At 43.2% G+C, this 23,106-nt stretch overlaps 2 protein-coding genes across 2 annotated transcripts in view; one reads left to right on the plus strand and one right to left on the minus strand.

The window, feature by feature from the left end:
* Nucleotides 1–19,951, plus strand: part of nxn (nucleoredoxin) — a 64,142-nt gene extending 44,191 nt beyond the window's left edge. Inside the window, exons 2-8 of the mRNA XM_084559119.1 lie at nucleotides 4,548–4,665; nucleotides 8,030–8,163; nucleotides 11,105–11,205; nucleotides 11,340–11,446; nucleotides 12,198–12,377; nucleotides 12,909–13,033; nucleotides 18,869–19,951. Of these exons, the coding sequence (XP_084415245.1) occupies nucleotides 4,548–4,665; nucleotides 8,030–8,163; nucleotides 11,105–11,205; nucleotides 11,340–11,446; nucleotides 12,198–12,377; nucleotides 12,909–13,033; nucleotides 18,869–19,051 (948 nt within the window). The 3' untranslated portion in view covers nucleotides 19,052–19,951. The remainder of the gene's footprint in view (nucleotides 1–4,547; nucleotides 4,666–8,029; nucleotides 8,164–11,104; nucleotides 11,206–11,339; nucleotides 11,447–12,197; nucleotides 12,378–12,908; nucleotides 13,034–18,868) is intronic.
* Nucleotides 19,952–20,864: 913 nt separating this feature from the next.
* On the minus strand, nucleotides 20,865–23,050 carry mrm3a (mitochondrial rRNA methyltransferase 3a). The gene is made up of 4 exons (XM_084558055.1): nucleotides 22,393–23,050; nucleotides 21,981–22,225; nucleotides 21,741–21,902; nucleotides 20,865–21,645 (listed from the first exon to the last, which is right to left on the minus strand). Exons 1-4 carry the CDS (start codon nucleotides 22,761–22,763, stop codon nucleotides 21,050–21,052), a joined length of 1,374 nt encoding a protein of 457 aa, XP_084414181.1. The 5' UTR covers nucleotides 22,764–23,050; the 3' UTR covers nucleotides 20,865–21,049.
* Between the last annotated feature and the right edge of the window lie 56 nt (nucleotides 23,051–23,106).

Consider the following 23,106-nt stretch of genomic DNA (forward strand, 5'->3'; position numbering starts at 1 on the left):
CATTGATCACATCAAGCAGCATCTTAAAAAAAAATCTGTGTTTGCTTTGATCAGTGGGGCGATAAGATTTTCTGCCCTGGTATCTCCATGCACACGGCTCCACAGGCCCCACAGTGGGCTGATTTGCTCTTCTGGATGTGGATCTGCAGCCATGCGTGATCCAATTAGTATGATGAGCACTGGGCATAGTGTGAGGCTTATTGCTTGCACGTCCAAGAGAGTAAATGGATTCTTACTATGGATTTCCGGCTCCCTAGAGTCTTAACAGTAGGTGGCCTCTCTGCAGGGGTTATTGACATACTTAAACCTGTGTGTAACTATATATCCAAACCTCCTGCTTGGCTCTATCGTTACACACTCTGTTGATATTGATAATGAACAGTAGGCCCCTTAGAGAAAAATGGGAGTGGCGACATGCAATTCTGTTGTTTTCAAGACAATCTGCAAGCAGTTGAGATGAGAATTAGCTACGGCTAACTCGTCTTTTTAGACTGATTTGAATTTGTATTTCTGCAACAGAAATGTTTCATAAATAAGCTCACATCTAGCACTGTAATAAACAAATAATAAATAGTTTCGTTGAAGAACTCCTGTTGAAGCAGGAAATAGTTATACGGTAAAGTTTAAGCTACAGCCAGCAGATAGTTAGCTTATCTTAACTTATTTTAGCTTGGCAGAAAGACTGGAAACTGGGAAACTAGCTAACCTTCTTCAATTTAAAATAATTTAGGTAGTTGTTGGAGTTTTTGACTCCTAAATGAAAACATTAACCCGTTGTCAAGTGGCTACAAATGTGTTCACGTTCATTCACTTATTTACAATAAACTGTACGCTACAGCTAACAGCGAGTTAGCTTATCTTAATTTAAAGCTACGTCTAAAGTTATCAAAATCTAAAATACTGTACCACAGACAAGTTTAAATACTGATGTACTTGGAAACATGTGTCATAAGTCATAAAGAACTCACAGACTTATTCACGTTAATCTATTTCTATGCAGTAAGCTGTAACCAGCAGCTAGTTAGCTTAGCATATAGACTGGAAACAGATGGAAATAGCTAAACTTGCTCTGTCTAAAGGTATCACATTTTAAAATAACTTGAACACAACAATGAATCATCAAAAACTTAGAGGTTTGTTAATTTTCCTACATTTAGTAAATATTACGTTACAGACAGCAGCTAGTTGGCTTAGCTTAGTTTATCATAAAGACTAGGACCCAAGCAAATTAGGAAGTAGTTGGCGTTTTTGAATCATAAATGGAAACAATAAACAACTGTCAGGAAGTTATGGATTTGCTCACTTAAACTGAATTCAGTAAATGTAAAGCTACAGCCATCAGCTAGTTAGCTTAACTTAGCTTAGCTCAGCTTGGAGAAGACTGAAAATGTGGGCAATTAGCTAACCTTGCTAGTGTTTACATATAACAAAATCTAAAATACCTGGAAGTTGTTTGATTGATTAATGAAAAGAGTAATAAGTTATGGTTTATTCATTTTCACTGATTTCTATACGTACCACGTATCTTAGCTTAGCTTAGCATTAAGTCTGGAAACATGGGAAAATAGCTAACCTAACCAAAGGTAATAAAAAACTAAAATACCCCTAAAGCTCACTAATTAGCATTGTCTGGGTTTACAAGGGAACTGTGCCAAAATATTTCATTGATTTTGCCTTTGGACAGACACAGACTTCATTCACCCTGTAAGTGAAGGTATAAGTCTCAGCTGCGTAGTTGGTGTGCAGATAAGAGCATTATATCAGTCCTCTCTGACTCTTGCCAAGAAAACAAACAAATGTAACTCCCAAACCATTAAATGTTTATTTCAAACGGCTCTGCACTCTACGCAGGAGCGGCACAGGAAAACACATTCATCACATGATGACAGAAATGTCCTTCACACCACTTCAACAAGACTGAATCTGTTTCTCAGACAAGGAATGAAGACAGACTTGACAGCATGACTTATGTGCGTTTTCTTTAAACAACCTATCATGTCACGTTCTATATTTATTGTCTGAGCTATAATAGACAGCCTGAAGGCTCTTAACAATGAAATAGTGTTTTTTGATGGGAGTGGATCTCTGTGGCGTATGATCCACATGTTTTCTAGTCATGAGGAAAGACGAGCGAAGAGCTCTTACTAACAAGTGCTCAGGAGAACAATTTTTGGGTTTACAAGAACTTGACAGTGAAAACTCAACACTCAGCTGTGACATGTCTGAGATTCCCCCTTCTCCACCCCACCCACCGCACAACAAATGCTTGTCTGTCAAGGTGCAGAAATCCCGTCGGGGTTTGTTATTTTGACTCCGGCACAGGCATCTTTTTGTAGTCGCAAGGTCATTCGTCGCCGCTGAAATCAGAACAGCGCTTTCAATCCAAAGGCACATCAAACCCCCTCGAAAGATTTCGCATCCCGGGTCGCTCTGATCTGCAGCCAAATCACCTGGCAGTCATGATTCAAGGATGCAGTGAATTAGTGGAAAGACAAAGGGGATGAATGCATCTCTCTTGCTCTTGATGCTGTAGCATGAGAGATGACTCAGAAAGCTGTGGATTAAGCACATAGCAGACTTCCTGTAGACATTAATTAAGTATCACTGGACTTCACTTATCCTATCTTGGAGGGTACACAATAACCTGTCAAGTTTACTATACATTTAATGGTATCTGGTTTTTAGCCATGTTAGAAGCCGCTAAGCATTTTCAGAGCTAAATATCAAATTCTAAATTTAGTGAAAGTTTCTTCTTTCTGAGACACTGAGATAGTTTCCATTTTCACTGGTTATTGTATTTTGATACTGATAACACAGTTTTCACCTGTCACATGACTGTTTTCAAAATCATATTACACTTACACACACCTGAGTGTGGATACCTCTGGGCCATGACATGGAATACATTTCTTGACATTTTTGTGTTACTCCAGAACCAGTCACCATATCACTCTGTTTTTTTTTTTCTTTTCTATCTCTCTTGTCCCTCTCACACTAAATCCGCCTCTCAATCTCACATCATCAGCCTGGATGACAGCAGGCAGCTGAGTGAAATCTGCTGGAGAGATGCAGTGTTGGATTGTCAGCTTTTGGCGACAGTCACAGTTAATTCCCCCTAACCCCATCAATTTGTGAGCAGAGATTGAGTTTCCAGAGGAGCGCGAGGGCGTGTGGTAAAACTGTTGACTGTGGCAGACGCTGAAAGTTTTGCTTTTGAGGGACTTCCAGACCGACATAGTGGGGAGGCTCCAGGTCGTCTTGTCCCCGGGACAGACCGTCTGACCTCCGCTGTCACAGTAGGGCCTGTGGTCGACCTCTGCAGTTGCACATGTCGTCACACACTCCCAGGTTGGGGATAAGGAGGAGGAGGCGGCAAACAAAATGAGTAAAAAAATCTGTGTGCAAGTTTTCCCCTTTTCTTCTTCAGTCTCCGTCTGAGAGACTTTGTGCGGGGAAGTCACTGCTTTCACAGAAAGAGCAACAAAAGGTTTTCATCAGCACGGAGCTCAACAGTAACCAAACTCCGGGCCTACTTTACTGAACCCTGAGGACAGCAGTGCTCACTTCATTTGGCTGAATGCTTCATGGAATAACTTAGACTGTCAGATTGTTATATTATACACTTATTGAAGTCATTGGCTTTGTACGGCAGGAAACAATTTATACGGCAGGAAGAAAAATCTGTGTTTGTCAAAGATGAAGTCACTCCTCCATTTTCCATTTTAACTACTTTTATACACAATTTCCTCTAAAGTCATTTGTGGTATTTTGATCTACTTGAGGCTATACTGTGTTTTCAGTAAAACACATGTTGACATTATGGTTTTATTCATCTAATTTTTCTTGTTAATGTTCAAAGCTGTTTTCAAGATTCTTTGCAAGTCTTCCCCTCGTGCTTCCCCTGCTTCAGTTGCTGAAGCAGCATCGCCGCGCAGTGCCGACTGCCGCTATTTACCAGACAGAGCTATTTTCTATTCTCAGCGTAGGAACTCTCCCTCTGATATGGAAAGCGAGTCTCAGAAAATGCTTGATCTGCTCTTTGATGTTAAGGAGCTACACTGATCGCTGAACTCTGCGTGCAGCGTCGGTTCACGAGCAGATTTCTGGCTGCAAAGTGTCTTTTCTCGACTTTATGAGGCTGTATTCATATCAGCGCGTCGCATAGAGGCCAACAGGCATTCATAAATGCCTTCTGGAGTATGAATCGTATATGCTGCATACCTCGTTTTATTCCTGTTCATGACACAACAGGGACAGTGGAGTTAGTTTGCTCCAGTTCAGCCTCTTTTTAAAGTGCAGCGCTGTGCTTCTCCTCCTGTATTTTTTTACTCTCCAGTTCCCCTACGTCTCTTTAAAAGCACATACAGAACTCGAATGACATTTGTTTATAAAGAAGTGTTTCAGGTGAACAAACGGCTGCACTGGCGACACAATTACAGTCTGGATTAATGGCTTTCCCACCTCTGAAACTGAAATAAATCCAACCGTGTTCCCCTTGAGTTGTTTTCCTTCCACATTTTTCAACCTCTCCTCTCCTCTCTCCACAGATGAAGCTGTGGAACAAGTACAAGGTAACCAGTATCCCATCTCTGGTGTTTGTGGACGCAGCTACGGGGAAGATTGTGTGTCGAAACGGTCTCCTGGTGGTCAGAGATGACCCTAAAGGTGAGCTCAAATATCTGCAGCCACACGCCGCTGTGTAATATCAGTGAGACCATCTCACATTGATTTATTTTCATTTCACAACCTCAGTCTCTGACCTGATACCTCTTTAATGAACGGTTAACGCCAACCACCGACCATTCAACCCTAAAGAAAATATTGCGGCTCAATGAGGTAACGGGAACACATTCCAGGGTCAAAAGGACAGAACAGCAGACATTAATTTACCACACACTGCATCTGTTACAGCTTTATCACCCCAAATGCTTCATTCTTCATCACTCTAACGACGTGTAATAAGTGGGCTGCAGTCACACTCCCATTTTCACTCACTCTCGACTGTGGGCTCTGGCTGTCAATCCCAAATCTCTCACGACAGCAGGAGAGACCTAAAATTCCCTCGGGGCAAAAGGGAATGAATGCAAAACTTTAGTGTGAAAACAAGATAACAATAATAAATTGCGTTTTCATTTCAATGTGCAGCCACAACATTATGACCAGGAGAAGTAAATAACATCGACCATCTTGTTCTGCTGGGAAACATTTGGACCTGGCATTCATTTGTGTGGATGTTACTTAGACATGTAGCACCCACCTAGACCAGACCAGACACCCCAACCCATAGCAATGACACTCCTTGATGGCAGCAGCCATCCCCAGCAGGACACACACACAAAAACAGTTTAGGAACAACTCAAAAAAACATGAAAAACAGCACAAGGTGTTGACCTGGCCTCCAAATTCCCTAGATCCCAAACTGATCAAGTGTCTGTGGGATGATCTATAGAGACCCCTCCACTCAACCCATAGGACCCAAAGGTGTCCCACCGACAACATCCTGTTGCCAGACACCACAGGACTCCCTGAGAAGGCCCATGTCCATTCTATAATGAGTCAGAACTGTTTTGGAGGCACAAGGGAGACCTGCACAATATTAGGAAGGTGGTCATAATGTTATGCCTGATCGGTGTACACATATATAATATGAAACACATCACAATGCAATACAGGCCAAATTGAAACAAATCAAAGAAAGGGATGGTGGTCCTCGATTGCTCATTTGTTCCCCACACACATGAACAACAACCACAAACCTCCTCTAGACTTTCCAAACGTTCCTGGACCAAATAGACCCAATCTCGATCATAATAAGTCATTTTTTTTTTTGGGTGGTTTGTGACACAAATCTTTTCACCATTTTAATTTTTCAATCACTGTTTATGGGGAAAATGCTTTTAGTTGCCAGTGCGCTTCACATGATGAACTCCAAAGTTTTAACAGCACGGTTTGGCCTCTACGCCAGTGTTCCCTCCCAGAGCACGGCGCTGATCCAGGAGGCTTGGTTCGATGCCAGCTTGTACACATGGGTGTTAGTGTTTAGCTTGCCTTCCCACTGGGCTCATCTAATACATTCAGATGATGCAACAGAGTTTAAAAAATCGTTTTTCTAGTCTGCGTTGAATGTTTTACAATTAGAAAGCCTCCATGGATTAAGTATACCACGAGTATAATGGATCCTGTTTCATTTATGGTGCGAACACATCTGGTGTTATGTCTGCCTCAGTTTGCTTCCTCCTCAGCCTCCCTTTTTTTTTGTCTTGGATTCCCAGCATGTCCACTCTGTTGAAATAAATAAAACAAAAACGTGCATAAAAACAAGTTAAACTCCCAATGCTGCAGAGATTTACGACAGTACCAAATACCATATCATACAGCTTGGGGACCAAACCAATAAGACAACCCTGAGAAATTGAGAAATTTAAATAAACTAAAGTGTAATAAGTTTAGTAGCTAAGGCAACATGTGCATTCACACACACAAGTCAAATGTCTGTTGCAGATATCGCTCTGCAGCATCATTCAACATTTGGTTAAAGCATTTTGCAATAACTTTTTCCCCCTTGTTTGAGTTGATGCTCCCATAATTATGGCTCTGCATGAATATTATAGCGTGTCCGTGTCTCACTCCCTCATCTGCAAAACCTATAATTTCTCCACTTTGAAGTGGAGATGGAGAATTAACAAGAGTGGGGTTGCATTCCTGTCCTTTACCGAGGGCGTCCTCCGTGCCTGAGAAAATCTCAACATTTTAAAATGCCGCCTCTTCATACCCTCTTTGGTCAGCTTGAAAAAGAAAAGTGTTGATAGTCGTGTGAGGAGGGAGAATGGCAGCGGAGAAGCAGGATGGATTTTGCATGAGACAGATTTCCCTGTCTCATGAAAGCCTGCAGTAATATTTCCATGATTCATTAACTGTTCTTCCAAACGAGATGTGGGCAGAGAAAAGAATCATTTGTGGCCTCAGCAGTAAAGATGGTTGATAAGCCGGGATGCTCTATCACTTCTGCCTCTCTTTCAAATGAAAAACAGAGTAATAGTTTCTCGTATTATTGGGTTTTGGCTGCATATAAGGCACACTGAGCGCTGTTCCTATCGTGACAAATCAATTCATCTACAGTCCGGAGAGGGAGAGGCCAGTGAAAAGTTTGCTGTACACTGAGACTGGGAGGGGCGGCTGAACAATTCAGGACCCCTCTGCCTTTCACTCGCCATGAAAGGACTGACTTGAGTGGCGGCAGACTAGCCCGCAGCGTAAAAGATGGAGTGCACTTTTACAATCACGACAACAATGAAAGGCCGCGCCAGCGCAGTGCGGACGTGTCGTTCCTGCCTAATGAAGCCCTAGACAACTGAGCTCGCATAAAGAGGCCATTATGAACCAGCCGTACAAGGTTTTATTTACGATTGCCACCTTTTTAATTCGGCTGCCGGCAAATGCGTCCGCGGAGCTTGACGGGAACAATGAAAACACCTTGAAAAGGAAATGAAAAGTGTGAAAGAGAGCAGGAGTGTATCTGGGGGCTTTCATTTGCTTGAGAGGCTTGGCTCTTAATAAGCATTAAAAGCCATATTTTGCATTTGAGGTTTGCGTTTCCAAAAGTAATGTACAAATGATAGGTGCAGATGAGACTTTTTGGAGTCTGACAGCCGTGACACAGACAGAATAAATGTATCTGGATCTTCTGTTCTGCTGCAGCAATTTTTTGATTTGATTTAAATACATAGACTACTGTTATATGCACTAGATGGTTAGATGTTTTAGATTTTGACCTAAATGTGTCCACAGACAATAATGACTGCAAAAATAAGGAGAAATGAGCCTTGGATGACTTGTTAATTGTTAAATAATAGCATGCAAAATCGGGAGTGTGTATTCTAAACATCGCGTATTGTGAGCGTATTAGCATTTAGCTCAAAGCAGTGCTGTTTAACACCTCACAGAGCAGCTGGCATGGCAATAACTTCTTGTTTTCCTTCCCGTGTTTCCCCCCTTTCATTGCCCACTCCACTTTCCTGTCCTCTCCCAGGCCTGGAGTTCCCCTGGGGGCCGAAGCCGTTTGCAGAGGTGGTGGCAGGGCCTCTGCTGAGGAACAACAGGCAGACAACAGACAGCAGCTCTCTGGAGGGACACTACGTGGGAGTGTATTTCTCGGCGCACTGGGTGAGTGCAGAGAGAAGAGAAGAAGGACAAAGAGGACCCTGATTTTTACTTTTCAGGACTGCTAACTCTGTCAAAACACGGAGACATCACAGAGAAGAAAGGGCAGCGGTGGCAGAGTGGAGCAGGAAGAGGCAGAGCAGCGGTAGATACGAGAGAGGAGCAGCGGGGTGGAGGCGACTCCATTGTGTTTGTGTGTTTACATTAACACAACTGTCCCCGTCAGTCCTTTAACCACCACCTCTGGGTCAGGCACCGCACCCAAATGACATCAGGCTATTGTCTCTTTCTCTGCTGCACCCGCTGAAAGCCAGCGAAGGTCACGATCAGTGATGCATGGAAGGCATTATATCATCGGCGCGCTGTTCCCGATGAGATGCAGCTCCCGAGCTACCGAGGCCAGCCAGCCAGCGCAGCAGCTGCCAGAGCCGCAGCCTCCTCAGAATGGTGACGCCTGAATGCTGGCTCGGACCCCAGACCCATACAAAATTGAAAAGGACAAGTCACAAAAGCCATTAGGGGTTTATTTGCGGTGTTCTTACACCACATTCCCCCCCGGTAACCCGTGTAAATCTATCCTCTATTAAAGTAATTTTACAAACATGAAATGCCAGCGCCTCGCCTTGGCATGCATTTACACGTAAATACATTTTCATATTTATTCTTAATGTTCTGAAAAGGCCCACGGCGAAAGGGGAGAGACACGTGACCTACATTTTGCTGCACACTTCGCTGGAAATGTGAGCGAATACTTGTCATTACAATGCTTCAGCCGCAACTGCTGGCAGACGCAACCCTACATTAGACGGCCACGTGACAGCGCATTGTGTAAAGAGCGCACAACGCAGTATACACAGTGTTTACGTCTACAGTCGAGCCAGGGAGAAGTCAATTAATGAGCAGTGAATCGAACGAGCCTGTGTGCTTCACACTCGTCGTATCCCGCCGTCCCTTTGTGCCGCGACGAGGACTGGATCAATCCCGGTGCTTGACACGCTGCACCCGCTATAATGAGCTTTGAATTAGAATGAAATACAGCCCGGGTCTAATTAATAAATAGGACGGGATGTGACATAGCCGAACGTTAGATAATATTAACTCAACAGCCCATGTGTTTGGAGGAAGCAATGGGTATTATTTTTTTATTAGCTAAATCCACAAATCTGCCATAACAAGTTTTTGTACAGATAATAAATCTTTTTTTTTTTTTTTTTTTGAGTACGGCTTCTTTTTCCCATCAAGTGGCCAAAACAATAATTTAATAGTGGTTTTATAACCTGCTATTATACTAATGCATTGTTTATTAACACTGTAGAGCTACGAGGCATTAGTAGAATCAGCATCTCTTTGGCTAAATACACTCCCCTGCCGAAACATTAGGTACACTAGTGAAAATGAGTGCATGGTAAAACTAAATCTGAGCTTCAAGACTGTTATAATGTTCGGTTAATGTCGAAACAGCGCGTAAAACAGAGGATGTAGCTTAAAGATTTAGATTCGATTCAACTTTACTGTCATTACACATGTACAGGTACAGAGCAACGAAGTGCAGTTTAGCATCTAACCAGAAGTGCAATAGGCATAAGTGCACGTGGCATAAATAGTGTGGTATATAAGCAGTATGGTACAGGTTATTTTTTACAGCATATGGACAATATTTACAGATCAAAACCTATGTACAGGTGAGACCATATATACAGGTGAATGAGCATATACATAATGATTGAATGAGGTACTATGCACATATTATACAGATGGATTTCTTCGTTAAATGTGAGTAGACTAAACAGGAACTATAACATAATTTACAATAAAGGAGATGGGCAGATGATAAATTAGGCGATACAAAAACAGATAAAGTGAGCAATTAACAGCGCATTAATCAGTAGCTACCTAATGTTACTAAACTAGTGCAGTATTTGGTACATAGTACTGTGCAAACAGATTGTTTGTGTGTGCGTCTGCAGAGTAGTGCAGTGGTGATGGTGGACTGAATTGAACACAGAAAGGTTTCTGTTATTTATCCACCGACTAAAGCGGGGTTGTCAAAATAATGGAAACATGTTCAGAACAATACGTTTCAAACAGTACCACAAACCACAACGTCCAAAATGAAGACTAACAGATCTCTCTGTTATTTGAAACAAATGAAGCTAAGAGTTAGTAAGGGACATGAATGCAGTTGTTTTCACTAGTGTACCTAATGAAGTTGCAAGTGTGTCCCTCCTTTGATGATGTTACAAGAGTTTATTAAAGATGTTGTCTGTAATGTGTTATTCGCCAAATGATGCCCGGACTACTTGCAGCTTTTATTGTTAATTTCACTTAAGCAGTCTTTATTCATAAACTGTAGCCGCTTCTCTCTGATTTCCCGAACCAGGAAATGTAAATATATGCTAATTAATGATAGCACGCCTTTACTTTTACAGAGTTTCGTCGACCTCGTTCTAACAAAAGTTTCCAAAGACGGGACTTTTAGCATAACGCCGCTTCTCCAGCCGGCGTAATTTAAATAGCTGTTATTAATATTTGCATTTTATCATGCGTTCACTGCGGAGCGGGTTTAATGAATGCAGACGGAGAACACGCAGAGCATGGGAACGAGGCTGGGAGTTAACACTGGTCTGTTTGCCTTCCAGCTGCCGTGGCACTCTGATGTCATCCTAATGCCAACCATACCACCGCTCCCTCTGCCTGGGCCGAGTGTGTGCTCTCCCACACACACACCGTAGAACAAATACTTTCTTAGCAGCAGGATTAGTGTTTAAAGAAGCATGGGATATATTTGAAAGAAGCCACTGTGTACACAAAACAAGGGTGAATTATTAGTTTGTGGAAAGGGGTTTGGTGTCGGAGAAAGAATAACTTGGGACATGAAAGCAGCTGCAGCAATCATATTTTTGACTCTCTATGCTTTCTCTTTTTTTCTTTCACTCTCTCTTAGTGCCCACCGTGCCGTAGCTTGACCCGAGTCTTGGTTGAATCGTATCGAACCGTCAAGGAGTCGGGTCAGAAGTTTGAGATCGTGTTCGTCAGCGCTGACAGGTCAGCGTCGCTGTGCCGGGATATAGAAAGGATCATATTTATTGACGCGCACATCTGCCTCCGTCTGTCACGGACACAAATAATCTGTGTCCTCTGTGTAACAACCTTAAACCTGTTCTCTCCAACCTGCCCAGGTCGGAGGAGTCCTTTCAGCAGTACTTCAGCGAGATGCCGTGGTTGGCGGTGCCTTATTCAGATGAGGCGCGGCGGTCACGACTCAACAGACTCTACGGGATACAGGGTATGTTACAGCTGCACCCAGCTTCTAAACAACAGCCTCGGTTCTTAAAGCTAAGAGCAGCAGAGAGTGGAGGTTTATCTCCGTGCCAGCTTTAGTTATGTCACAAACACAGAAACATTGACACAATGGCTGACAGCTCTCTGTGCCGTGCAGCAACACGGACTGCCCTGCAGCCCGAGGAATGTGGGCCAGTTATCAAGTTTACTGTCTCGTTACTGCTGCGGAAGTGCTGCGCCTTTCCCTCTGTGCCTTTTTCTACTGAGTCCCTGCTCTGTGTGTTTGCAGAGGGCTGTGGATGATGTTAGTGAGAGCTGGCTCTAGGCCTGTCCTGCAAAGAATGTGAGGAATGCACAGAGGACGAGTCAACACTGCCCCCTTCCTGTCCTCAAACCCCTGCAGTTCACAATCACCTCCACCTCAGTTGAGTTCAGTCCGCATGCGTAGACAGGAACACTCACTGTTTCCTGCCCGATTGTGCTTTTATTAAAGCAAGATGGCTGCAATCACAAGGATGGTGGGGGTCAATAATATAATAGAGAGGTGAAACAAAGCTACAGAGATCTAAAAAGTCAGCATAAATAAAAGAATAGAGAAAGATATTTGCACAGTAAAAGAAAATCTCAGTGGGAGAGGAGCAGTCTGCGTCATGGAGCGATAATTAAAGGAAATGACCCAAACTACCTCCCACGCTCTTGCACATTTCCTTCCTTCCTCTCACATCACCCTCTCGTCCTCCTCTTTGTCTCTCCAGGTATCCCCACGTTGATCCTGTTGGACGCCGAGGGTCACGTGATCACGAAGCAGGGCCGGGTGGAGGTGCTGAACGACCCGGAGTGCCGGCTCTTTCCCTGGCACCCCCGGCCCGTGCTCGAGCTCAGCGAGTCCAACGCGGTGCAGCTCCACGAGGGGCCCTGCCTCGTCCTGTTTGTGGGTGAGCAGACAAGGGTTTATAATGCGCCGCAGCGCCGCATGAGGCTCTGCCTGAATGAAGTGGCATTTATGTAGAGCGTAGTGAATGTCAGAGAGAATTCTTCCAGTGTTGAAAGGTCCAGAGGTCTGTGGGAAATCTATTCATATGCTAATGCGAAAGGTCCCAAAAAAATGCATTTTGCAGTAGATTTGTAAATGGCATGAAAAATTAAATAGACATGAATGCAGGGCAGATGTGATGACATTCTAAAACGGGACAATAGGCGAGAATGTGAGGGTGCGTAAGGATGACCCTCAAAATGTGAGACCACCCTGATGTCTTAAGGTCAAACCAAACTGCAAAACAAGACGGAGACCATCTGTAGAGCTCCTTTCATCTCTTCACTCATCTGTCCACCAGACGTCTCTCTCTCTCCCTCTCTCCTTCCTTGCCTCTAGTTTGTGCATATTTTCCTCTCCCATGTGGCTTTTTTTTTTTTCTTTTTTCTAATACTTTTAACATCGTCCTGTGTCTCGTCCCCGGTTTGCGCAGATGCAGAGGAGGAAGGTGAACTGGAGCCAGCCAAGGAGTTGATCCAACCAATAGCAGAGAAGCTCATGGCCAAGTACAAAGCCAAGGAGGAGGAGACGCCGCTGCTCTTCTTTGTGGCTGGAGAGGTGAGATAAGCCGCTCGAAAGCAACTCGAGACAGTTAAAATGTCATTTCACACAAACGTGCATCGCTCGAGTCGGGGTTTGTTTTTGCGTGTCATGCTCCACATCATCTGTGACTGTGTGAGCGTCTCTGTGTGTGTGTGTGTGTGTGTGTGTGTGTGTGTGTATGTGTATGTTTGTGCTTTGATTTGGTTTAGTTTTCATGTTTAAAGCTCGACCGACGCTGGGTTTTTTTAAGGCAGAAAACTGAAAATGACACAATACATAAACATAACCTAGATAAATATGTAGCAAACAAACATTTCTAATGTGCTGTTAATTAACCGTGGCGTGTGTTTGAATGAAGCAGAGGCTCTTAAAAACAAACTGATGAAATAATCATTCTGTTTCCAGAGGGTTTGTTTTTGATTTCAAGCAGAAATTAGCCACATTAGTATTCCTTTAAAGTCATATTTCTCTCTTTAAATTTTTATTTTTGGTCTCTGCCAACTGCTGGAGGAAACATTTATCTCTTTTTCTGCCAAATGCGACTTGTTAACTGTGTCTGCCTTGTTTTGCAAACCAGTTTTTTATGTAAACAGCTGCCTCTTAAAACGTCATGAGTGCTAAGAGTGAACAGGATGTTAGAAAACCAAAACAATTGCCTAAAAGACACTAAAAGGAGTCGAGTAACGTTTTAAGATATGGGTTATAGCCACTTTAAATTATGTTCAAGTGCAGTGGAAATAGTAATAGTAACGGCATCAGACCTCCTGTGTGCTTCTATCACGATGGGTGGACCCAGACTGTGCCAACAGCCTTTCTCTGCTCCCCTCAAATCTTCCCCACATCTCGTGCCGTATCTCCGCCCACATCTGCCCTGTGTGGGGCGAAGCGTGGAGTTTTCATAACTCTTGTTATCTCGTGTTGTTCTGTCTCGACCTTTCCAGAACTGACGGAGTTAGCAGCTGCGGCAGACATAATTACCAGATTAGCTACTTCTCCTCAGTTCCCCTGCTCTCTGCCCTCCAGCTTACCTTCTCTCTGCCCGGCAGTCTGGGAGGACAGCGCTGGTCTCCCGTGTCAAAAAGCGGGCTCGGGTTTCGGCCGTGGGGCTTGCACATGTGCTAACTCTTGAACTCTAGCTGCTCCACTCTAATGTCAGCCTTGAAATGTCATTGACGTGCTGCATGTACACAGAATAAGTAGAAGTTTGCAGAAAGAGTTGCCGTGAATCGTGTTTCATTCGGTTCATTGTCTTTGCGCCAATGTTTATTTGACCTAACACAAAGAAACGCTGTTTGCACTGCAGCTTGTAGTAATTCAGAAGCTTCTCATGTTATAGCTGCAGTCCATGTTAGCTTTGTTTCCCTTGTGGCACACATGCTAAGCCAGATATTTTTACATCCATGTAGCGCAGGTATAATTTCCTGGCTGCAGCTGAACCGGCTATGAAGTCACCAGTTTTGATTTCCAGATTCCCGGTTTTACGGTCGGATATCACTTCCCATTTGAGCCGTTAAGGGGAGCTTCCAGGCTCGGGGCTCAGACTCCTTCGCCCTGGCCTGGGTTTGCCCTGGTAGTCGCACGCTTCCCTGCCAGGCCAGCTGCTGGGTTTTCTGTGTCCATGAGACAGCAGTATGTTGGCAGTCTCTCAGGGGGACGCCTGGCGGATCCGAATGACACGGGATCTTCTTACCCTGCTGAAAAAAAACATACGCCACGGAGTAGTTTAAAAACGCGGAATGAAAGATCTTTTGTTCTTTCATTTCTGCAGTGTACTGACAGTCTCATGTGAAATGAACTCTGGTGGTATTATCCATTCACATAAGAATTTAACTGAGCAGTTGCTATTGCCTGTGATTATGCTCTTCAAAGCTTTGTTTTCCTGTCCTTGATTTCTCCGTGCGTGCGTCCCTCTAAACAGAATGATTGCTTCGACTTTGAGATTATAATGGGGTTGCATAAACACTGCAGAGCCACCATACAATAATTCCAGTCTTATCACTAAAGCTTCAGATATATTTCAGCCTGCACAGTGACTAAACACATGCAGCTTATCATCTTCTTCTAAATAATTCCATTGTGAAGAAGATTCTTGCAGAATATCCTTTCCTGTGTTTTCCTAAAAGGGACGTAACATCAGTACTTTATATTATTAATCTCTTTGGTATATGCCAAGTGTCTTTTTTTTTCTATTTGGCCCCATGATGTTTGCATTTGTGGTTATAGATGTCTCCACAACAATAAGATGGATCGTATTTGTTAGAGTTTGCTTCTTCCAGAGTTGGCTGGTCTCACATGAGTGTAATTTGTATATTATTGATTTTTTTGGATGAGGCAAAGCAGACGTTGGATGGTTTTACTTTCGGACCCTATCACATACTGATGTACATTTTAGCTGTCTGATGTTTTACAGAGCAAACGTTTAAAGAAATAAACGCCAGACCTTTCAGTAATTAAGGTAATTGTTAGCTTTAGCTCTGTTCTCTGACGAATAAGCGTAAAATTTGTCATAAATATTGATGTTGCTCATTAGCATCACCACTGGGTCAAAACTTTACTTTATTAATTGCTCTTTTATCACCAAAAACCTGCAATAAAATTATGAGTTTGCCGTTTATTAGCAATAGTTAGCATGCTAACTCGTTTTTGGGCATGTTAGCTGATGATCGCTTCTAGCTTAAAGCTAAGCTCAGCGTTCGCAGAGCTGCTAGCATAGCATGTGGACTTTTAGTGTTGGAAACTGGAAATTAGTCTTGTGTTTGCTAAAAAATACATAAACACATACATATAAAACATAAAAACTGCATTAATTATCAACGTGCAATAGTTGTTTTAATTTGCTGTTTTTTGCTAATTTTAGCAAAATGAACTGATGAGCAGTTGATGTAGAGGCTGTAAACATTGGGGTTTTCCTCAAGACATCAAAGCTGGCCGGTTGGACGGATGCGGTCGCGGCTCAGAGGCCAGTGGTATGGCTTGTTATCATTATCAGCTGAGGCCTTATCAGATGGCCATCGTCTGTGAAATGCCACAGTGCATCAGTAATCAGAATAAGCCCGACACGGCCCAGCAGGTCCCTCGCGGTAAACACACGCCGTGCCTTATCACAGCTGTGAGTGCGGACTACAGCAGAGAGAGGCCCTTTTGTCTTTTTGTTCTGAGCTGAGCTGCAGAGGGCGGCGTGAGGAGGAGGAGGAGGAGGTGGTGGTGGCGGTGGTGGAGGGGGGCGGGGGGGCTCTGGAATGGCTGCACCTCACGAGAAGCAGTTTACACAAGCCGAGAAGCCACACAAAAGAAGACGCATGACTTCCTACGGAGGCGAGGACTGACGCAGAGATTACATCTTCTCATATCGGAAGGGGCCGGAAAGGCCACGCTGACAGATTGTGGAATTTCTCTCTTTGTGGTTTCTTTTCACTGTGTGCCCTGATGATCTATAATCCACGCGTCGTATGGCTGCAAGAGAGCGGCTTTTATTTGTAGCTGGAGCATCAGGCTGTATTTCACTCCCAACAGCACTGTCCTTAGTGACAGCTTACATCTGTGAGCATTAAGTGGTCAGCGTACGGTGATTTGCAGCCTAATAAAACGAGCTCCATTCAAAGCGAGTTAGCTGCCTTTTATAAAATACCACACTGCAACTCATCTGTTCCATCTGTTAGCGGCAAAGTAGGGGTCACAGACTTCATCCTGGCGTACGTATCCTTTTTAGGTAGCAGCGTGGCCAAGCCATTCAGTGAAAGGACCTAGATTGATTGTGTGGTTGTTTAGGAAGACGGATTTTCTGATAACAGAGAAGACAAAACAAAGAGAGCTGCAAGGAGGGTGGGTGGTGAAGATTTACATGTTGCCGTTAATTAATCCAAAGGTGCTCTATCACTGACTTAGTTTCCACTGAACTCACACTGGCAAATAAATCAGTAACAGTATCAACATCAGAGGCCTCTATTAGAAGTTCAGCTCTTTGTTGCAGTGCCACCCTCTGGCCCTTTCTCGTAAGTTCTGCGTTTGCAGCATAATCTTTTCCATATGAAAGTGATCTTTAATCTTTGAGACTCTCCCTCTGAGCCAGCAAATTAAGCTGGGAGAGGGAGGGGGGTGGGGGAGGCGAGGAAATCAGGTCATCGTGTCATGAGGATGAGAAAATGTCTCAAAATGATATTACAATATTAGCTGCGCACATGTAAGTGAACCGTGTGACCTTAGAAAAACATAACACATGAAATTCATTTTCAGAGAAAGATATGTGACGAGAATATAATGGATCTCTGTCAGGGCAGGAATGCCGGTTGTAGAAGCGCTCCCAGCTGGAATTCGAGCTGAATTACGAAACCGTGTTTTCTTATTCAGCCTCAATAATTAATGACCCTCTCAAGCTTGTTTAAAAGTTGGTGCCTGCCTGCCCATTGGTGATTCATTCCTGTTACATGTGGCTACAGAAGGAGTAATCCGGACTCGTTAAGAGGTGAAAGGTGAGATCAAGCCTCGGGCTGAACATAGTGAAGCCCTTTCCAGTTCAACGGCAAGGAAATAAAAAACTGGAATCCACATTATACCTGCAGCAGATCTATTTTTAAACATACTCCTTCACGAGTCCGTGCACGGCTCCCACTCCTGCCCACATTCAGATGTTCTGTAAATCTGACGTGAGCGGGCGTTTGAAAAAGGAGGGACCCCCACCTGATTCTTTCCTGTCTTTCCACACAGCGGGATGTGTGACTAAGCAGCAGCTCTTGGGTCTCTCTGGGCACGCTGCCTGCAGGAAGAGACGCCAGAGAAGACGGTTTCATATTCTCTTTCAAGGAGTGTACATTAATAAAGATTGTCCCAGGCTGTTCTGGATATTATCCGGTAATCTTATTGTGGCATAATTCAAGTGGAGGGCCGTGTCATCATTATCTGATGCATGAACTGGGGAGCAGCAGGAAAATGTATAATTTTAACTTTCTTCTCCTCTGAATACATTCAGTTAAAAGACACTAATGAGTTAATGAGAGAAAAGATGACATAACAGCTTCCTCTGACCACGCAGCACGTCATCAACATGCCATGACAGAGCTGAATAATCTTTTTCTGACTTTTTTTTTGGGCGTTAAGTAGGTGACATTTCTACAGTTCAATAGTTTGGTTATGCTGTGCATGAAGATCTGCTGCCTGAACCACTAGCCTGAAGGCTTTTATGACATCGCTTTAAACAATAGTATGTCTAAAGCTATTTTAAGAATACACAAATTATTTCCCCTCAGACTGTTTTTTTTTTTTTTATAAGAGGCCTTAAGCCGTCCAGAGTGCACAGGTTGTATGCACCAAAACTGAATCCTGCAAAATAACACAATGTTGTATGCTAAATGCCAGTCAGTGGCTTTGCAGGAGGTGAAGTTAATAAATATTGAAGAACGACTACTTTTACTGTAATCACTGCAACACACAGAAGAGAGTGGATGGTTTGTAGGAGGCAGAAGGAGAGTGAATTCCCTTGGCTTCTGCAGCTGCTGAGAGATGTGGACGAGGAAATGAGTTTTGAACCAACCACAGCCATTCCAGTATACAGTACATCGCCGCGACTTGTAGTTACATTTCTGGCGAGGTTAACATCAGGCTACCTCATCGATCCACCACAGAAGCATAAATCTAGCTTTAGATAGGGAGATTTCACAAGCGAACTAGCAGTAAAGGTTATATTTGTTAGAGCCGACTGAGCCGAAGCCAGTGCATTGTCACACAAAAATGTAAATAAGTCATCTCAGTGGCTCTGATTTGGACCTGTTCCCAGTTAATCAGGCCAACTATTCATGTGAGGAATGCATCGCTATGATGTCCCTCATCACTGCATTTCTTTCCCTCCCACCACAGGATGACATGAGCGACTCCCTCCGAGACTACACCAACCTCCCCGAAGCTGCCCCTCTGCTCACAATCCTGGACATGTCGGCCCGGGCCAAGTACGTCCGCGACGTGGAGGAGATCACGCCGGCCGTGGTGGATCAATTTGTCAGCGACTTCCTCGCCGAAAAGCTCAAACCGGAGCCCATCTGAAGAGAAAGTCCAAGTGCAAACTGGACATCCTATATGGGACTCAACTCCATCATCAAACTCTGACCCACTGCTACACCCCTCCACCGTTCCCAGCCTCTCCCCCACTGCCTCTCTCTCTCTTTCCCTGTCTTTCTCTCCCACCTCCCCTCCTGACTGTTAGACATATGTCTCACTTTTTACTGACATTTTAACATTTTTTTTTTAGACATGTTCCTCTTTTCTTGGAGTCCTCTCTTTCTCCTGTGGTGCCTTGCATTGACTATAGTCCATACAGTAATATATATGGAGATTCTGTTGTTGTTATTTTTCTTTTTTTGGCCTCAAGATATTTTTTTTTTTTTTCACATGATAGCTTTTCTGAATTCTAGAGAAAACCAGAGAATTTACCCAGTGGACCTACTTAATCAGCTTGTTCTTTGCTTTTCCGTTTTGTCTGCAAGATCACTTTCGGTCTCTGAATGATGCGTTTTTACTGTTGTAACTCACACGTAGATGTGCAGATGTGCTGACCCTCAGTTGGATGTAGCTGTAAGCCTTTACGGCCGTATTTAAATAAAAAAGTAACAGTATGACAGGTGCACATACAGTAAAGAGCACGTGATACCAATGACTGACGTTTGAAAGCCCTCCCCCGTGTCTTGTTGTGTGTGTCATGATGTGAGTGAAAGTCATCTCTAGCCAGCTGTCAATGGTGGTTCTCATCTCAAAGTCATTATGAGGATTTTCTGTGAAGGTCCCCTAATGAGAAAGGCCAGGTTATTTCTGGAGGCACAAAAAAAAAAAAAAAAAAGGCATTTTGAAAAGTGTTGAATGTATAAATCCCGATGTTCCCCTCACTCACGACTTCTCGCACCCATTAAAAATTCACTGGCAAGCACAACGTTCTGTTTCTGTTAAGTTTTATCAATAAAGTTAGCTCTTGGAAATGTAAAAGACACCACTTCCTTTGTCAGAAGTACTTAAGGACTTATTAGGGATTTATTATGGCAGACTTTGTGCTGATCCATTGCATATGCTTGAATGTGCAAACCTAAAGGGATGGAAACCTCGCTTTTTGTTTTAACGAGTTTAATGACTTCTGTATACTTGCACGGCATTGTGGCTGAAGATAAAAAGAATGGCCTTAAACTTATAAGTGCTGCAGTAATCCATTTAAGAATTATTAGATGGGAGGAATCAGAAAATGAGAATTATGTGCATTTCTTTTCATTAAAAGCAGAGCAGTCTGACTTGTCTGAGAGTGGGGACGAGTCTTTAAATCCTTTATCATTAAATCCCAAAATTTTTTTAAGCTTATTTCAGATTCATTGTGCAGAACAAAATCTAATGGGCACATCAAGAAAATAGCTTTTGTGAGTGTTAAAAGCGCACTTTGCATTAAGAGCTTTATTGTTCTCATCACAATCCGCAGCCTGTTCGTTCATTTGGTCGCTATAGTAACCAAATGAATGAACAGATCTTTTTTCAAAATAATAATAAGAAAAAAAAGGTGTTTCCACTATTTGTTCCAGTACTATAGTAAATAGTAATTTCAATGCTATAAATTAGTTTATAAAGTTAAATATAAGATTCTGTCCCTTATATTCCCAACTATTACCACAGACCTTTACTGGTTTCCATAAGGGGTTAATCAACTAACAGAAACTTAGCAGCTATTTTAACTCGGTCTTATTTTTTGGAGCCAAAAAGCCAGTGGTTATCTTTGTTTCCCAGATAAGAGAATGTGCAGCTTTTTCTTTGTCATTGGTGGAAATGCGCTGAAAATCCTTGGCTTTTTGATTGATACAAAAAAACAAAACAAGGAGTTTGGTTTTACTGTATTTTATACATAAATATTTTAACTTACAGAGTCACCAGTCTAATGTCTTGTTGCAACAATGAAAAAACATGAAAAACACACATAATTCAGCCATGGACATAGATCTCAACATAAATTTAATATGAGTAGAACTTGTTAACTTTAAGTAAATCCATTCAGTCTCTTAAGTAGAAGAAGCATTATGAAAGCTGCCTCTCAGCTTTAGATTGCCGTTTCTTTCCAGATGTTTGCAGCAGCTTTAACAGCTGCTTCCTGCCCTCAAACAAAAGGATACTGGCCGCCATGGCTGAATTCAAGCTGTCCACACCAGGAACGATGGGAATGAAGAGCCTGCGGCCGTCGGTTTTCTCCGCTAACTGGACTGATTCTACACTCAGACCATACGTCTCACCGCCTATCACAAGAGCAGTGGGACTCTGAGCCCAGCTCTCATGGTACAGCTTGCTGTCCACTCTGGGGAGTATAAGTCCCTTATCATCAGAGTCGGAGTCCGAATCAGAATCTGAGTCAGAGTCGTATTCCTCGTTTTGTGCCTTTTTGTGAACAGACCTTGTGCTGACCCAGCCATAATCTCCTGCTTTGGAGGATGCATTCATTTCTGTTTGTGTTTCTCTACTTCTGTCAGGACCAGCGCTGTTGTCAGCCACATGAACAGTGACAGATTTAGGCAAATGATTTTCAATACCATCCCAGTCAATATTGGGATAAATGGGAAGGCGGAAATGGGCGCCCATTGCTGCACGCAGAACTTTAGGCTCCCAAGCATCAACACAACCTGTTGGCAAAATAATGAACAATTAAAAATCATGACAAGAATTAGTACTAGAGTTCAATTATTCACACCTTTAACTGTTAACACAATAAACCTACCCTTGGAGAGGAGCACATTATGGCAGCCAGCAGCAGCAGCACATCGCAGGATAGTCCCAAGATTTCCCGGATCTCGGATGTTGTCGCATATCAGGGACAGCGGCACTGAATGATCTCTGCTTGCAAAGTTCAGCAGTGATGGATCCGGGCGAGAAAATATGGCTGTAGAAAAAGAAGTTGATGTGAGAAACTATTTATTCATGCTTTATCATGAGCCAAAACAAATTGTGTTCCCCGTACCGATCACCCCTTGTGGGGCCACAAGGTCAGACCAGATCTTGATGTCCTCAAATTTGACTTTTATCAGCGTGGCCTTTTTCAGCTTGTCTAAGGGCAGCTCTCGGAGCCGATCCACTGTGCTGAAGAACACCGTCTGTGGCTTGGCACCAGCAACCAGTGCGTCACAGATCAAACGCCTTCCCTCCAGGAGGATTTTACCCTGATGTTCTCGGATTGTCCTGGAACGAGCAACACTCACCAACCTCCTGTAGAACAGATGTGTGGAGGAAGAGAGGGAAAAGGTGTCACTTGGTCACTATTAAGTCCAATCCAAATTGCCCACTTAGAAAAATGTTTTGAAACTTGTTATTTATCAGTATTCAGACTTTACATTTACAGATGTTTACAGCTTCCTTCTTTCAGGTACACTTACGACAGTCTTTTATCTCCAGGAAACGCCCTCTCAAATCGCAGTCCGTCAACTTCATTCTTTCCAAAAGTAACAGGAGCAAGCTTTACATTTCCTTGCGCATTTCTCTTCGTCCACACAGACTCACTCTCTTCTGTTGTGGATGTGACTTCTGTCTCCTTCTGCCTCTTGACATTTTCCCCTGATAGCCGAGGTTGTGGCGGTGGCTTCACGACTTTACTCGTCTCGTTTTCGGGAAACAACACTTTGACAGGTTTCCTTTTTAGCGCACGTACATACCGCTTTGATTCCACGACAATACTGCTTCGCTTAGACAGAAAAGCACTTCGCTCTATAGAAGCGAGATATATCACGCCTCTCATGTACGCCGCCATGTTGCCCTGTCTTCTTCTTCTCTGGTCTTTCAGAAGAAAGTAGCAACACAAGCTAAGCTACTTACCGCCCCCAATTGTAGCGGAGCTGCTGTAGCGTTTACTCATCCTAAATTAATCTAGACTATTTGGTATCGTTAATAGTCCATTGCGTGTAGTTGTTTTGCCCATATAATACTAATTCTGCAACTAATACCAGCGAATTGTGGCTGTTTCTTCATTTGTTTACATTTTAAATTTGCGTCTTGATTGTAATCTCGCGAGAGAATGCGATGCAGCATATTGGGATATACCATTATCCTAACTGCCAAGGGGTAGTGAATGTCATTTTATTACATTTAATTTT

Source organism: Chelon labrosus (assembly GCF_963514085.1).
Source record: "Chelon labrosus genome assembly, chromosome: 13".
NCBI classification, from domain to species: Eukaryota; Metazoa; Chordata; class Actinopteri; order Mugiliformes; family Mugilidae; genus Chelon; species Chelon labrosus.

Coding starts and splice junctions, on each gene's coding strand:
- mrm3a (XM_084558055.1), bottom strand. CDS start 22,763: ATGGCGGCGTACATGAGAGGCGTGATATATCTCGCTTCTATAGAGCGA. Junction 22,226..22,392: donor CCTGGAGATAAAAGACTGTC/GTAAGTGTACCT, acceptor TCTGTTCTACAG/GAGGTTGGTGAGTGTTGCTC. Junction 21,646..21,740: donor TAATGTGCTCCTCTCCAAGG/GTAGGTTTATTG, acceptor TTTTGCCAACAG/GTTGTGTTGATGCTTGGGAG.